This window comes from Medicago truncatula, chromosome 6 (assembly GCF_003473485.1).
Source record: "Medicago truncatula cultivar Jemalong A17 chromosome 6, MtrunA17r5.0-ANR, whole genome shotgun sequence".
In the NCBI taxonomy this organism is placed as follows: domain Eukaryota; kingdom Viridiplantae; phylum Streptophyta; class Magnoliopsida; order Fabales; family Fabaceae; genus Medicago; species Medicago truncatula.
This window is the reverse complement of record NC_053047.1, coordinates 31857537-31874759: the sequence shown is the minus strand read 5'-3', so window position 1 is coordinate 31874759 and position 17223 is coordinate 31857537. Positions and strand designations below refer to the sequence as shown.

The following is a 17223-nucleotide window of genomic DNA, read 5'->3' as shown; positions in this document are numbered from 1 at the left end:
CACTTTTAAATTTTACTTTTTTTACAAAAAAGGAAATGGTAGATAACAAAGATAATATAAGATAATGGATTAGAAATTAGAATTTAGTAAAATAAATAAATAGGTTTGGATTAAGTTATTTTGGTATGAACATATATTTTTTTGGTGATAACTAGGGTACCCATGGAAGAATGATGAGTAATTTACCCCAACCAATACACATTAGCCACATAAGCACATTTTTAAGTGGTATCCATGAACTATCTTGACCCTACCAACAAATTGCTCATTTTCATTGGTTGGTGGATAATTTACCCACCATTCTTCAAAGGTAATCTAGAAAAAACCATATTTTTTTTATACGCAACTAGGCTAATCTATCGAGTTGGATAAGATGGTAATAAGTGACAAGATGTGTTTTTTTTTTTTTTGGTGAACAATGATAAGATGTGTTAAAAAATATTTAAAATATAAAAACTACAAGCAAAAACTTAACCAAACCTTCCCTAACACAAAGTTGGGGAAGAATGCACAGTTGTTACTGTTGTTGCCTTTCACTTAGTTAAGATGTGTTACAAATGAAATTGTGAAAATTGTGTGGAAATGGTAGTAGAAGATAAATTTTAAGATGCTAGTGAAATTCATAAACAATATATTTTTTTCCATGGAACGCTCTGATTTTCTATTGTATTTCCTCTGATTTTCTTTGTTTTTCACAGTCCAATCTGCTCTAGATAAATTGTCTTCAAAACACGCTTTCGATAAAAACATTTAGGAAGGAATCTGTCCCCACTGTCCACTCTAGATTCCCTTTTAATATGTCATATCGACCAACAAAACACCTATATACTACGTGGGTTTGTGCTAGTTAAGTTTGACGTTGGTTTTATTTTTTAGAGTAGTATTATTTAAACAATCAAATGAGATAATTTATGTGACAATTTTTTTTTTTTTTTTATTGATCAAAAACAATGGAGAGAGAAAAAGGAAGAGAGAGAATAAAAGTATGATGTGAGTATGAGAGAGAAAGTTGTGAGAAAGTGGTTGTACAAATATCATTTCTCTCTTTTTCGTTGTCGTTTTTTCTCTTGCGGCTTGAGTTTTGATGTCTGGGTGGTGTCGCTCGGTTGTAGTTTTTTGGTTGGGTTTTTCTATCATGTGTAAATTTGCACATATTAAGAAGTTTAAAGTAGTTACTTTAAATTGGAACTTATGTTTTTTATATTAAATATGTAACTTTTAATCAATAATTGTTGGTTTTTAATGAAAAAGTTACTACTTTTAGTTACATTAACATGTGCAATAATATTGCACATGTTATAATTGAATGTTCTGCTGATATATGTTAAGCTTTGGTGGCTAGTTTCTTTTTGCATCTTGTGCAACCTATTCCTTAGTAAAAAAAATTGTTTGAAATAAAGAAAGAAGGAAAACACATAATGGGAAAACACGTAAAAGAACCATAAAGTTCAAATAATCATCAACGTTCTTTGTCAACTTGAAACTCATCAACTATGTAAACTCATCTGCTCACAATTCTATATCAACAATCTCCACAAGTGAACTCTAGTTGAAGAATCACAGAGGTTATTAATAAAAAATTGCAAGTATATGAATTTGCAATGTGAACAAATCGTGAGTTGACAAAGAAGCGTTGATGACAGCTGGTCTTTATCTTTATTTTATCTTTTTCCATCTTGCATTTTTTTCTCTTTCTCGTCCGTCTTTTACTCTTTAATTTTTATTTTTTAAAATGTGTCACATTAGTGTAAGAGAAAAATGACGAGTCTAATTCCATAATAATACTAAAAAGAAATTTCACTTTTATTTTATTTTTTTTACGAAAAAAGGAAATGGTAGATAACAAAAATAATAGATTAGGTTAGGTTTTTGTTTTTGGGTATGAACATATTACCTTTTATGCACAACTAGATTAATCTTTTGAATTGGGTAAGATCATAGTAAACGACAAAACTCTCTTTTAAAAAATTTAACATTGATTCAAACATAAAACCCTTGGTTAAATTGTAAGAGATTCTTTAAAATCTTATTCAAATGCTAGGATAGGATTAAGTAATACAACAAAAAACAAGAGTGACACTTAAAAATGAGACTTGTGCCCAGAAATACACTAAAAGGATTTTTGTTTTTACTGAAAAAAAAAGAATGTAGTATAGAGAAAGTTAACGTAATAATGGCTTAAAAAATTACTACAAACAAAAACTGAACCAAACCTTCACTAACACACACTTGGGGGATGAATACACAGTTGTTATTGTTGTTGCCTTTCATTGAGTTAAGATGTGTTATAAATGAAGATGGTAAAAATTGTGTGGAAATGGGTAGTAGAAGATGAATTTCAAGAGTCTAGTGAAAGGTTACTCTTTATATTATTTTAAAAATCCATAAACAAATTTTTTTCTTCTTCTAGGAACCCTCTAATTTCCATTGTATTTCCTTATGATTTGTTTTCTTTGTATGAGTTTTAGTTTTCAATTTATAGCCTCAATCCTCTCACTTTAGGTTGCTCCACCATATCGTGTTGTGTTGGTTTTGCAAAATCTTAACAAACTACAAAGTACATAGATTACAAAAGGAAAGAAAGTAAGTTTACTTTGTGGTGATTTGTAGTGAAAACAAATATATTAGGAAAATGATGATAAGAAAAACAAATTTCTAGTTTTGTTTTGTTTATTGTTACAATATGATTTTGGTATCAAAGTGAGCCTAAGATTATATCAAACTCATTCTAAATTTGAATATCCACACAATTTGAATATTTGTTAAAATATTAATAAAAGTGTGGGTTCAACTTAGTGTTTTGTTATTTTAACGGTCAAATATGAATCCTTTAAATTTGACGTTTGTATTGGATTAATCTTTTATATTTTTTTAAGGCTTAATACATGCTTTGGTCCCTTAACTTATTTTTGGATTTTCTTTTGGTCCCCTAACTATAAAGTGTCTCAATTTGGTCTATAATGTCTTTTGCCGTTACCTCTTTTGGTCCTATCCGTTACATTTTAACTGTTTGATCTATTTTTCAAATAGAAACCGTTGGATCATGTAGGTGTATTGTAGCCTACGGTGAATGATTAACACCTGATTTTTTTGAAGCCAAAAATATATAAAAAAATTCATATTTTTTATAAAATCATTTTCAAAATTAAAAAATTGAAAAAATTTATTTTTTTACGAAATTTTTAAAAAAGGTCAGATTTTTTTTTTTTTTTCAAAAAAAAAGGTTTTTTAAAATTTTTTTCTACAAAATTCTGGAAAATATTTTAATTTTTAAAAATCTGGAAAAATATATAAAAAATTCAGATTTTAAAATTAGAAAAAAAATTATTCCTAAATTTTATAAAAATCTTTATTCAAAAGTTATTTGAAAAGAGCGAAAAAACAAATTAAAGTTGTAACATTTAAAAAAATCTACTCAACGGTAAAAATGATTTTCACTTTGCTCAACAAAATAGAATTCAATAAAGTGAAAAGTCATTGTTAAGATGATAAGAGATTTCATAGGTCATCCTCTCATAAAATAAGAGATCTCACGAATCTTAATGAAGTAAAAAGCTTTCATTTAAAGAAGTATATGTCCTAAATAATATGCTCCAAGGATTAATCTCTATAGTTATCTATAGTGGTGTGTGGTACACAAAAAAAGTGAAAGTATATAACGCAATAATGATAAAGGTAACTATTTTAAGAACCAAACTATTCCATTGAAATTGACATTGTGAAGAATGAAATTTGAGACTTAAAAAAAAATACATTAAAATCTCAAGCCAGCTACATCATATCAAACCAAATGAGTTTACGAGTCTCTTATATCTAAATAGACAACTAATAAAAAAAAAATATTCATTTGACCATTCTAAGCTCCCCTAAAAGTTACGTCATAATCAAAAAAAGTTAATGTCATAATAATTTAAAAACTTAAAGATATAAAACAAGAAACTAAAACCAAAAACAAAATCTTCACTATAAATAGTGGAGAAGAATTTCAATAAAGTTAAAGACATACCTGCAACAAACACAACAATTATTCCTTTTCTCTTTCTCTCTTTGATTTCAGTCTCCTCTCATGTTTTTTCTTTGTTTGAGTTTTAGTTTTCAATTTATAGCCACAATCCTATAACTATAAAGGTTGGTAGATCATAATGTGTTTTGTGTTAGTTTGGACGATATGATTTTGGTATCATACAGAGCCACGGTAGTTGTTGTAAAATCATAGTAGTTCAATATGATTATATCAAACTCATCATGCATGAATTTAAATATCTACACGTAATTTGAATATCTACTAAAATATTAATAAATAAAAGTGTGAGTAGGGATGACAAAAAAATCTGCATCAGTGGATATTCGCGGATAAAATCCGTCACGGGCACGGAACGAATATCTTAATGAATATCCATGGATAAAATAAATGGATTTTCTAACTAACCATTAATTAATGGATACAGATGCGGATTTAATGGTATCCACACCCGTGGATATTCATACCCGCTATTAAACCGAGTAAATTACATAAATAACCTCAATATCATTAAAAGGAAGTGAAAGTGGTTGGGATTGTTGAAGCAAAAGCTTCGTTTATGTTGAATATGATGAACTTTACTTATGTTTTTGTTAAATCAAAGAATTTTATTTTTATTATATGTAATGGACCTCATTTATGTTTTTGTTGAGTCAATGATCTTTGTTGTTATTGTAAAATATGAATATTATGTTTTGCTAAAAAGAAAAGAAAATGCATGTGAAGAACCTTTGTTTCAAAATTTTAGCTAAAAAAGAATTATTATTTTTTTTAAATTTTATTTTTATAAATGTTATCCATGGATATCTGTATAAATCCGTGAATACCTAAAAATCTGCGGATTACCCGCATGGATATAGATAGGGTACGAATTTCATATTTATCTAACGAGCGGATACAGATATCACACTATCTGCATCCATGGATATCCATTTACATACCTAAGTGCGGGCTTAACTTAGATTGTGTTATTTTAACGACTAAATACATCTTAGGGTTACTTAAGTTTGACGTTTATATATTTTTTAATAAATTTTTATTAATAAATAAATATCAATGTTCATCATTTTTTTTTCTAAATTCCAAAATCCTCTATTATCTTTATATTCATATTCAACATTTTTGAAAACAAAAAATTTCAGAAAAATATCCAAACCCAAAAAAGGTATAAATCTCTTTGAATTTGTCTATGAACCTCATTGAGCCTTAAGGCCTACCTACCCTAATGCGCCCCACTAATCTAACTCGCCTAAACTTTTATTGAAAGAAAAAAAAAAAAGAATGGATTTTCCGATTCATCAAATTTTTTAACCCTTTGATTTCAAAGGGAAATATACCTACTTATTCAGAGTTTGATTGAAAAATAAGTTAAATATATTTAAAAGTTGTTCCACCAAAGAATCAAATTTGGATTCTCTCAGTGATTTCTAAGGCTTTTATTATTATTATTATTATTATTATTATTATTATTTTCGGCGTAATAAATAAAAAAGAGCAATATTAGTAGTCAATAATAACAAACTCATACTCCCTCCGTCCTATTTTAATTGAGCCCTTGACTCATTTCACATTTATTAAGAAAAAATGTATAAATGAAAGAGAGAAAAATTATTTTGAGTGCCTTTATCAACTATTGGTGCATTTTTCTCAAAAAAAAAAAAAAACTATTGGTGCATTTCTCTTTATCATAAATGTAAAGTAAAATATATTGAATTGAGAATTGTGAAAGTAGTATTAATTAAAGTTATAATTGGGAAAAAGTAATTGATATTGTATTGAAAAGTGAAATAGGTCAATTTTTTGAGACAATATTTTTTAACAATTGACTCAGTTATTATGGGACGGAGGGAGTAATAGTTTCCAATAGTTTTTGTCAAAAATAAAAAAATTGTTGTTGAGACATATTGTTAGGCTTAGAAACATGAGCAAAAGACTTAAATGCCCCTCGGTAGTTAACTGCAGAGGCGTGCTGAACATAAACAGAAGCAAAAACACAAGCATATCAGTTTCTAAACTTCTCCCAACTTCTCTCAAACTCTCTCCAATTCTCACCAAAGCCGTTTTCGCGAATTGCAAGCAAATCAACCACACATTATCACAAGTAAGTTGCATCAATTATTTTAATGATAATGTTAGTTTGTTTAGGTTTAATTTTTAAAAAAATTAGAGTAGTTTGCATGTGGTTAGGGTTGATTTTAAAATTGACAATTTGATGATTGCATGTATAGTTTATGAATTGATAAATGAATGTAGTTGTTGCCTATGTTGTTTAAACGATGTTTAATGATAATGTGGTTTTGAATGGTGGCAAATGTAACACCCACTTTCGTTTAATCGTTTATTTAAACGAGTTTAGGTGATTATATTATAATTATATAATATATGCATGATTTTGGTATGTTTTGATGATTTATGATGATTTGATTGATGACGTGATGAGATATGAGTTTTGGAAGATTTGATAAGGATATGAGAATTATTTTATTGTTAAATAAAATAAAGATTTGAAAATAATATAAAATATTTAGTTGAGGGCTGTTTTGATATTTTAGATAGTTTTGGGGGAGAAAGTGAGATAAGATAAGTAATTAAGAAGAAGTATTTAAAGGTTAGACCTAGTTTTAGAAAAACATTGTACGTACGACTGTTTTGGAGAAAAAGGGAGAAAAAGCCAAGTCTAGAGAAACCAAGGAAGAGTGCTGCGATTTTCTTCAAACAAGGTAAGGGTGAGACTAATAATTCAATAACGTTGATTGCTGTAATTCTGATGATTAATTGACAAAGTTAGGATTGATTTAGAAAAGTTTTGGAATTAGGTCAAAACCCTAAAAATTGATGATCAAACGGTAAAACTTGTTTAGATTGATGTAGAAACCGTCCTTTAACCTTAGAACATGTTTAGGATGGATTGTGGAATCAAAATTAGGCTTTGAACCATGTTGTTTGATGGATTTTCGAGAAAACCCGTAGTCTGCCCGTGCTTCTGTTCATCGCTCGCCACGGCGAGTGATGATCCTCGCCTCGCGAGTTGTTTGGTGCAACTCGCCATGGCGAGCAACCCTTCCTCGCCTCGCGAGCTTAGGCAGAGAGCATGTCCTATTTTGTGTTTCGACCTTTTTAGTTGGACCTTGAGTGCCTTTGAGTGCCTGAACATACCTAGTATTGATTAGGAATGAATGTAGGATCAGAGGGAACCCAGAACAACATTAGTTTGGGAGATGAGTGGTACTCGCCATGGCGAGTGAGAACTCTCGCCTCGCGAGCACAACCAGAATGTAGTTGCTTGAGTGTTTGTGCGATCTGTGTCGCACGTGTTGATCAATAGTGAACCCCTAATTGGTATTGAGACCTAATGATGACGTTTAATGCAGTCTGTAGAGTTGTTTAAGTTATGTTAATATTAATTGAACGTGAACTAATGTATTGTATATTCATGCAAGATATGAAGGTTTGATAATGATGCAATTTATAAGCTATTGATATAATGATATCATTTTGTTATGTGATTTGTTTATGCTGCTTCCGTTATTTAACTAAGTGCACAAGTATATGATGAAGTTTAGCTCCAAATTATTGGATGCACGTTGATATGTTGATTACGATGTTTTGTCCATAAGAGTCCATGCATAGCATCTCATTGAGCTTAGTCCTCACCACGATCATTAGGAGCTTTGTCCTCCGCACGTTTTATAGGAGCTTTGTCCTCCGCACGATTAAAGTATATTAATACTTATGATGACGATTGGTACCACATGCATATAAGGAGTCTAGGAGCATTGCCACATTGTCATGATTAAGATGCCTTGTTGATAATGATTGAATATGTGATTATGTGATAAGTGTTTATCAATTATATTATGTTGTACATGATAATTGGATATATGATTACGTGATATCTGTTTAGCAATTATGCAATGTTGTTAAAGAAACGATTATGATGTTAATTTATGATTCGCAATTACATTGATTAATGTTATTTTGTTATGAAATCTCACCCCTTCTGCTTGAAAATGTTGCCCTTCGTATGGGTAACTTGCAGGTGATCGTGCTTAGTGTGCAGTTGCCGTCGTGAGTGGCCTTGCCTTCTCTGTGTCGTATAGGTCGCTCTGATACGTAACGGGATGGGGTTATATGATATGCATGCTTCATTCTCTTACGTGAAAATTTATGTTATTTATGATATTGCTTAACTCATTTGTGATATTTGATGGGGCCTACGTGCCAACAGGATTTATGGATTTCGAATTAATTTTCCGCTGCAACGTTTAAGTTATTTATATTGAAAGTTAAATTATTATTTAACTGTTTTTGGATTACGTTTCTATGTGATATCCCGTTTATGGTTTTTACTCTGATAAATGTTTAAGAAATTTGTATATTGGGAAAACGGGGTGTTACAGCAAATGAACACAATTTGAATATGTTTTATACTTTACACACAAAGTGTTTGAAAAAATGTCTCAATGACAATTATATTGATTATTTAGTTAGTTTAGGTTATGAGAATTATGATGGACACAAATAATTAAGTGTATGTTAATTATTGAATGATGTTTAGATTATGATGGACACAAACTATATTGTAATGATGATTATACTGAATGGTTTTAGGTTATGGAAATGATGTTCATTGTACTTTTAATGTGTTTGATTATGTTTATGTTTCTGTTTAGTTTAGGTTTAATGTTTTTGATTAGGTTATGAAAATGAGGTTAAGTTTTTAAATTTTTGTGTAGATATGTCTGATGAAGGGCCACCGGTTGATCCATCTAAGATGATTGGTGGTCGGTGTGTGATGACACAAAGCCACCGGAAGGAGAGGCAAAGCGGGCACATCCCAAAGAGGGGAAGAGGTCGGAGGGGTGATGGTTCAGGGACTTCTCAGGCTACACAGCCTGAAGATGTCGCATGTCTTATGCATCTTCATATTGAAGGGAGGATGTTGAGCCATCCAAAGAAGATGTTGAAACATGAGGGAGCAACATTAATGGTGAGGCACTTGGGTGTTTCGGAGGCAAAGGCAAATAAAATTTGCGGTTCAGAGTATGGTGGGTACAGTAGTTATCTGATGCTGAAGGAATTTTATACGACTCACCTTGGTATGGCTAACCTATTGGCGGATACAGAGGATCCAGAGGAGCTGGAGGAGTTGGAGAGGGTTAGGAGATATTGTGTGACGTGTTATCTTCTTTTTCTTGTAGGATGCTTGTTGTTTGGTGATAGAAGAAAAAAACGCATCGAGTTGGTCTATCTGACGACCATGGAGGACGGCTACGCGGGGATGCGAAATTATTCGTGGGGAGGGATGACATTTGCATACCTATACAACGAGTTAGCTGAGGGTTGTTTTCCTGGAGACAGAGCTATTGGGGGAAGCGTGACACTGCTCACTGTAAGAAACTTATAAATGTGAACCTTAACTTTTTTTTTTTTATATTTTTCCGTGTGTAATAATTTATAAATGTGATTTGTTTGGTTTGTGCAGGCATGATTTTTGGCTCATTTTTCGAAGTTTTATAGTGTTGATCCAAACACCGACTATGTTGAAAACTTACTGGTTGCGGCGAGGTGGAAGCTTCAGAAGGGTCATGGAGAGGGGGGTGACGTATCGGTCATTGGTTGATGGTATTACGTTTGATGACGTATGTTGGAGGCCGTACGAAGAGCACAGGGAGATCCAGGCTTTTGAGGACGTATTCTGGTATTCAGGCTGGATTATGTGCGGTGATCGTAGGGTGTACCGTCATTTGCTCGAGAGGGTTTTGAGGCAGTACGAATACGTCCTGACCATCCCTAGACATCCGTCGGATGTTGTAGAGCTGTCACCGCCTCAGATTGTGTAGTCTTTCGTCGACTTCCGCACTCACACGCTTAAGGAGGTCGATTGGGGTGAGCATGCAGGAGAGCAGACATGGCGTATGGCGGATGGCTATGTAGGATGGTACACCATTGTGTCTCACCCTCAGATTTTGCCACTTCTTCCAGGAAATATTCCGAGGCCACCAAATGAGGAGCAGATCATTGCAGAGCAGTGGGAGCGGTACGAGGTGAGAAGCTGGCCTGATACCTATGACAGGGTTACTGCAATGTTGCCCATGCTGATGAGTTTTTGGGCCCACGAGGTGATGAGCATGACCCCTCAGCAGTTGTATGCGTCCTTGCATGATGTTAGACAGCAGATCGCGCCGATCATTACCAAGAGGCGAGGGCAGAGGCCGAGGAGGAGGCACCAGCAGCATCAGCACGACCAGGACCAGCAGTAGGATTAGGACTTATTTTTTACTTTTCGGATTTTGATGACATTATGTTTGTATTTTGATTACATTATGTTGTTTGTATTTTGATGGCATTGGTTCATTAGTTTGTTCGTTTAATCAATCTTTGTTTAATTGAGCCAATTTTGTTTTACCATTTGAACACATTATGCGCCAATTAAGTTGTGTTATTTGTGATGACATTATTTTTGTGTTTTTAACACATTACAGGAACAGAAGTTGAAGCTTCTGCATCTGAAATAGCATCAGAACGCATTGGCGGTTAAGTGTCGATGGAACCGGCGGTAGTTACCTGCCGAAGTTTTCTTCGGTACTCAACCGCCGAGGTTTTCCTCGGTAGTTAACTGCAGCCGGTTTCATATTTCCTCAGCAATTAACTACCGAGGAGAATTTAAGTCTCTTACTCGTGTTTTGAAGCCTAACAAGATGTGTCAACAACAATTTTAAAAAAAAAAGTTTCCAATAGTTAAAGAGTGGATATGCCAAAAACTTTTTCAAGTGATTTTCAAAAGGAGTGAACAGATTTCAAGATGGTAGTGAAAGAATCCTTTTCACATTTTTTCAAAAATCATCAACTCTTTTTTCCCCTTCTCTCAACCCTTGCATTTTTCTTTTTATTTAATTTTTTTCTCTCTCTCTGATTTTTTTGTTCAGCCTCCTCCTCTCATGTTTTTTCTCTTATGATGTATTTTTCTCTGTAAGTTTTTAGTTTCCAATTTACAGCACAAATCAGTTCACTATAAAGGTTGCTTGAGTGTAATGTGTTTTGTATTGGTTGTACATAATTCTAACATTAAAAATAGTTTTGAAAACCACGAGAAACCAAGAATAACACACAAAAATGTGAGTTAGGCTCAGAAGTATAACAAAATTTTATTGTATACACAAAAATAGAAAGTATTCTTGGAATGTGTTTTTGGCTTGATTCTTACATTTCTAGAAAATAGAAAGAATTTACTATGATTTATAATTTTATTTTGTATGATTCGAGTCAGAAATGTGAGCTGCATCAAAATTCTGAATTTGTTTCTATTGATCAATATTTGAGCTGCAAGAGACCTTGATCCTGATTGTTTGTATCCTGATTGGCCGGGGTAATCCCACTAATCAAAGCCGACCAAAAGCCCGTCAAGTCCACTTCTGTTTGAGCAAAATAAAACAGGCATACTTTGAGAGACGGTCCACCACCACTAGAATTGCCTCATACCCCTTAGATTTGGGTAGACTGGCGATGACGTCTAATGGGATGTCCTCCTAAATTTGATTTGGTATAGGGAATGGCTGTAACAAGCCATAAGGAGGAGAGGCCACATACTTCTGTCGTTGATAGATGTTACACGCCTTGACATACTACCGAACTGTTTGCTTCATACCAATCCAGTAAATATTCGCAGCAACCCTTAGTACGTCTGCAAAACACCTGAATGAGAGTGGACTGCGATGACATAACTAACTTTCGCTTATACTTGCCAAGTAAAACCTGGTCTAGATTCCTCATCTTGTTGCAAGTCAATGATTAATTGCTGCAAAACTGGGTCAACTTCACCCTCTCGTCGCACATCCTATTCTTACATCCAAACTGGTGCAGAAACAGACATTTTTAACTCGCCAACCTCATGTAATTTGGACAAGGCGTCAGCTGCATTGTTTTCAGGTCCTGGTTTATAAGCCATGTCAAAATGGTAACCCAAAAGCTTGGCCGTCCAACATTTCTGATCTGCTGTGGTAATTCGCTGCTGCAATAAGTGGTATGAGTTTTCTGGTTAGAGTATACAGTAAAACTCCGCTCAAATAGATAAGGACACCAGTGTTGCACGGCTAAAACCAATTCCACGAGCTCTTTTTCAAATATGCGGGATTTTTCTACGTTTCCTAGTGACAGCCGCGCCTTACTAAAAAGTATAATTGGTTTCCTCGTCTGCATAAACATACATCCCCCACTCCCGTAGCTGAAGTGTCGCATTCAATCTCGAAAGGCAAGGAAAAATTTGGTAACGTGAGTACAGGATATGTGGTCATAATCTTTTTCAATTGTTCAAAGGCTTAAAGCACTGCTTGTCCCTAAAAATGCGCGCACACCTTTTACATTGCGAGGGCCGACGGGTAGGCCAATACACCATGCTCTGGATTTTTGCAGGGTCTACTGCCACAACCCTCACAATCTTCATATATCTAAACTCTAAATTACAAAGAAATTGTTTCAGAGTGAATCGAGTCATATGCAAAAGTAAATCGACTCACATAAATCAGAAACTTTTTCAAGTGATTTTCAAAAGGAGTGAAGTGATTCATATACTAACAGTGAATCGATTCACGGAATGCATAAACTTCAATCATAATTTTTAGAAAGATTTCTTAGGGTGATCATATTCACTAAATGATCATATGCACTTACAACTAACACATAACATGATCAAAACATATCATGGATAAAGATGGTAAGATACAAAAACCAAGATGGAAAAATAACTAGTCCTCATATTGAAATATTATTCCCATGATTTTTCAAACATTCACTAAAGAGTTAATAACACATACATATATCAGTTGCTAAAGGAAACCAGTTATACATTATAGATCAAACCCATACACATTTTTATTTCATAAATAAATAGATCATGTCCTTCCAACTTTTGATAACTTCTTAAACTTCTCTTAACAATCTAACCTCCTCCATAGAATCACAACACACAAAACATTCAATTTATCTTGCGACAATTTTTTCTGACTTCCCCCTCAGAACCTTCTTTCACATTAAGCAAGCTCATCTTGATCATAGCTTTTTTGAATTCCGAGAAGAACAAAGTTTGATTTATTGCATAATTCTGGACAATATTCTTGGTTTTTAGGCTAGTGTAGAGTGTTTGGTCTGATGCAAGAACACCTCTGTTTGAGGTCAATGACTTGAAGTAGGAGTTGTCGAAATGCATCCCCGAGGCATCTAAGGGGTGTTCGGCGTTGTCACCAAGGCGGCAAGTTTCAGAGAGTGTCTTAGCAAGCTGAGAGTCCAAAGTTGGATCCTTCTTAATTAGTCTCTGCTTGAAAAACATGCATTGTGCTACTCCCAATGTATGAGCACCTACACATCAAAAACACACTTTTCCTATTAATATTTAACAAATTAACCAACAATGCACAAGTCATTCCATAAAGTCTCTGGTCACAAATGGAGAGTTTATCAATAAATTTGTGCAAGATAGTAAACTTTTAGAATCTTGTTGAATAAATCAAATATCAAACAAACATTTCAAGATGACCAAACTCTAAAAACAGCCTAATGGCCCTAATAATCAACTACTTTAGCGCGTTTCAGTTGAAAAGAAAATTGATACTTTGGACCTTGTGTATATATATTATTTCCTGACGAATTACAAGTACCTTCAATGACAAGAAAAGAAATCATTGTGTATATATTCTTATGTTTCATTATGTGATTCATAAAATAAATCTAACACCAGCATGCTCACTTTGGTTTCTCATATAATCCAATTCATAAATATTTCCAGTCATATGAAGTAGTAATTTAGAGTTTTTTTAAATAAACCAATCTAGAAATTCTTAATTAAAAAATAAATACTCCTGAGGGATACTACTACTTTACTATATTAACACAATAACAAAATATCGGTGGTTCACATCATACAGAAAGAGAGTGACATTCCTTTAAATTTTGGCGTTGTAAATCGATTCACAAATTAGGATGGAGAACTATTTCACAAAATTATTGCATACTTTTCCAATTTCAAAAACATATCTTAAATTTACGTACCAGAAAGAGTCACCATCTCGTTAGCAGAAAAGCCTTGTTTCCTAAAATTCCTTATCAGATGTGAAGCGTTTAACGCTGGGGATGGTAGATTGAAGGTGTCTTCAAGCTTAGATCTTCTTGCATCCTTCCTTCCATTAGGTATATGATACTTAGGTCCCCCAACCTGAACATATATGTCAGAAAACACATTTAAAGAACATATATATGGAAGTTTAGAGAAGAAAAATTTAAAGAACATTAAATTTTATATATCTTACAAAAGAAATTGCCTCTCTAGCAGCCATGGCAAGAAGATCGGCACAGGAAACCACACCAGGGCATTTGTTTTCCAGATCTTCTTTGATGGTATCAATAATTTCAAACCCTCTCAAGCTTAAATTTGGAACAGAATCCTTTTCAGCTGTGTTATCGGCAGTGGAATCAATCAAAACAGACCCATCACATCCCTATAATAATACACAAAAATTAACATAAGCATAAACTTGAAGATAAACTAAAATTTACAAGTTAAAAATGTGAGAGAGAGAGAGAATGTAACCTGTATGAAACAATCATGAAAATGCATTCTAACTAGACCAGCTGCTAGGGTGGGATCATCATTCAAAGCTCTTTGAACATTTTTTTTCACAACAGAATCAACTAATGGGCAGCTGAACTTGTAATAGTTCATGGTCAAGGCAGCATTTCCTACACCTATTTCGAAGCAAGTCATTGCCATTCCCATGATAAATAACAGTGAAACTATGTTAGCCATTTTTAAATGTTCTAAGAAAATCAAAAGATGAATCAATATATATAATTGTGTAGTGTAGCAAATGTAACTAGCCAAATGCATGTATATATATTACTATGACTATGACTATGTGTGTGAGACTTATCACGTGTCACATTTAAATTATTTCAGAATACTTGATTGATTGATATTCATAATATGGTGCCATTTAATTTGGAAAAGGCTTGTTTTTTCCCACCATGGGAAAGTTAGTTTTTAACCATTTGATCAAATAGGGAACACAATTTTATCATGGTCTTTCAACACACTATTTTTTTCTTCATCATCTTCCACCACCATCCTTCACCCGTTTTTCCTCTTCTCATTTCTTCAACTAAGATCCAAGCAGTATCGAAATAGTTAAACTCAAAATGAAGAGGAAAATGGAAAATAATCACTTATTCGTGAGATTGAAGATGAAAATGGAATAAATTAGAGAAGTATGGTTGCTGGCTGAAATTTGCCTCTATTTTTTACCAAGATAACCTATTATTGTTTGAAGTGGAAGCACTTCTTCTTCATAAAAATCATAATATAAATGATGTAGTTGAATTTCTCATACACATGTTATTCCAAAATCAAGTTGGACATGTGTATTTGACATTATTATTAGAAATTGAATAAAGTTAAATAAAGTTTCATTGTACTGTAATGTATTCATGTGAAGACTTTGCTTGAATTGGGTCAAATAAACAAAAAAAAGAAAAGGTAAGGGAGTGAAGCTTAATTTGCTACTTTTCATCATCCTTACTAGAAATGTAAATATTATATATGTTAAAATGAAAAGTGACCTAATATTTCCTAACCACAAAAATGTTCTTCACTTTAAACATGAGAGAAGTAATTCAATAATGATAAAATGAAAAATCTCTCATTTATATAATGTTTTTTTTTTTTTGTCAAAACAGTTGGTACATAATAATAATAATAATTAATTATTATATCTTGTTCAAAAAAATAATTAATTATTATAATAATAAATGAAATTTTATAATGTTAGTGTGTGTGCACATACACACAATTGGTGGATAATAATAACATTAATAGTATTAATGATAAAAAAGAAATGTCTTTCAGTTTTTGATAAAAAAACCAAATTTAAATAGCTAGCTAGGTTTTACTTTTTTTGTATTAGAAGCCAAGTAATTGTGCAAATTGGTGGATAATAAGAACAGTAATAGTATTAATGATAAAAAGAAATGTGTAAAAAATCTTTAGCATTAAGTAATACCAACTAAGACAAAGAGAATAACTCAGAAAAATAAGGGTTAGGCTCAGAAGTAGAATAAAAGTTTAATGTATAGTGTATACATAAAAATAGAAAGTATAAACCAAATGACTTGTTGAGGATGATTAGTAGAATGAAAATGTGAAAATATAAGATAAGGATATAATGAAGCCAATAATCATAGAGGGAAGTAATTTTATTATGAAAGTGTGAAAATATAAGATAAGGATATAATAAGTTCTAACCACAAAAATGTTCTACACTTTGAACATGAGAGAAGTAATTTTATAATGATAAAAAGAAAATTCTCTCATTTATATAATGTCTTTTTTTGTCAAAACAATCAGTAGATAATAAAAAGAATTATAATAATAAAGAAATTTTTATAATGTTAGTGTGTGTACACACACAATTGGCTAATACTACTTAATATTGTTCAAAAGATTTGTAGTTGATGAGCTAATTGGCTTGGCTATAGCAGTGCTGCTCGAGGTGAGCTCTCATTAGGATCAGCAGAAGCAGTATGTGTCGGAGGAAGATGCATCGCGAAAAAAGAATTGAGCAAGTCTCAAATGGAACGGGGAATTGAGAGGTGGACTATGGATTGCAGCTGTGGAGACAGAATGTTGGCTTGTGATAAATGTGGAGTGTGGCGGCATACCATATGTTCTACATTCATGATACACAGCCTGTTCCAATCCATTACTAGCACTTCAATAATTTTAGCATGCAAATGTAGAGGAGATACAGTAGCACATCATGTGCAAATATATGAGTGTCTCAAGAGAAAGATACAAATGCTTAAATATGAAATCAATTTACAAAAGCAAGTACAAACATCTTTATGTTAATACCTCAAAAGATATTCCTAGGGGGAACAACGCTTGGCTAGTGCGCAGACCTCTACGCATGAGCCGGATTAGTCGGCCATTATTAGTGGATCGGAAACCGGTGCGAAAACAATAAAAAAATAAAAAAATACCTCAAGTTATATATTTGAGGGAATGAGGGGGGTTGCCCCTGTTGAAATGTGTACTGAAGCACGATATCCGAGCAAAGAGAATGGTAGCACCTTGAGCCAGTCTTTGTAAGCGATTGCCATCTTCTGGACTATTTTCATGATTTTTGTTTGTAGCTTTGACTGCTAGATGCCCCAGT

The 17223-nt window shown here is 32.8% G+C and overlaps 1 protein-coding gene across 1 annotated transcript; it reads right to left on the bottom strand.

Moving 5' to 3' along the window:
- Nucleotides 1-12995: 12995 nt before the first annotated feature.
- Nucleotides 12996-14819, bottom strand: LOC25480499 (peroxidase 47). The gene is made up of 4 exons (XM_013587042.3): nt 14604-14819; nt 14323-14511; nt 14066-14228; nt 12996-13375 (listed from the first exon to the last, which is right to left on the bottom strand). Exons 1-4 carry the CDS (start codon nt 14817-14819, stop codon nt 12996-12998), a joined length of 948 nt encoding a protein of 315 aa, XP_013442496.1.
- Nucleotides 14820-17223: the final 2404 nt, after the last annotated feature.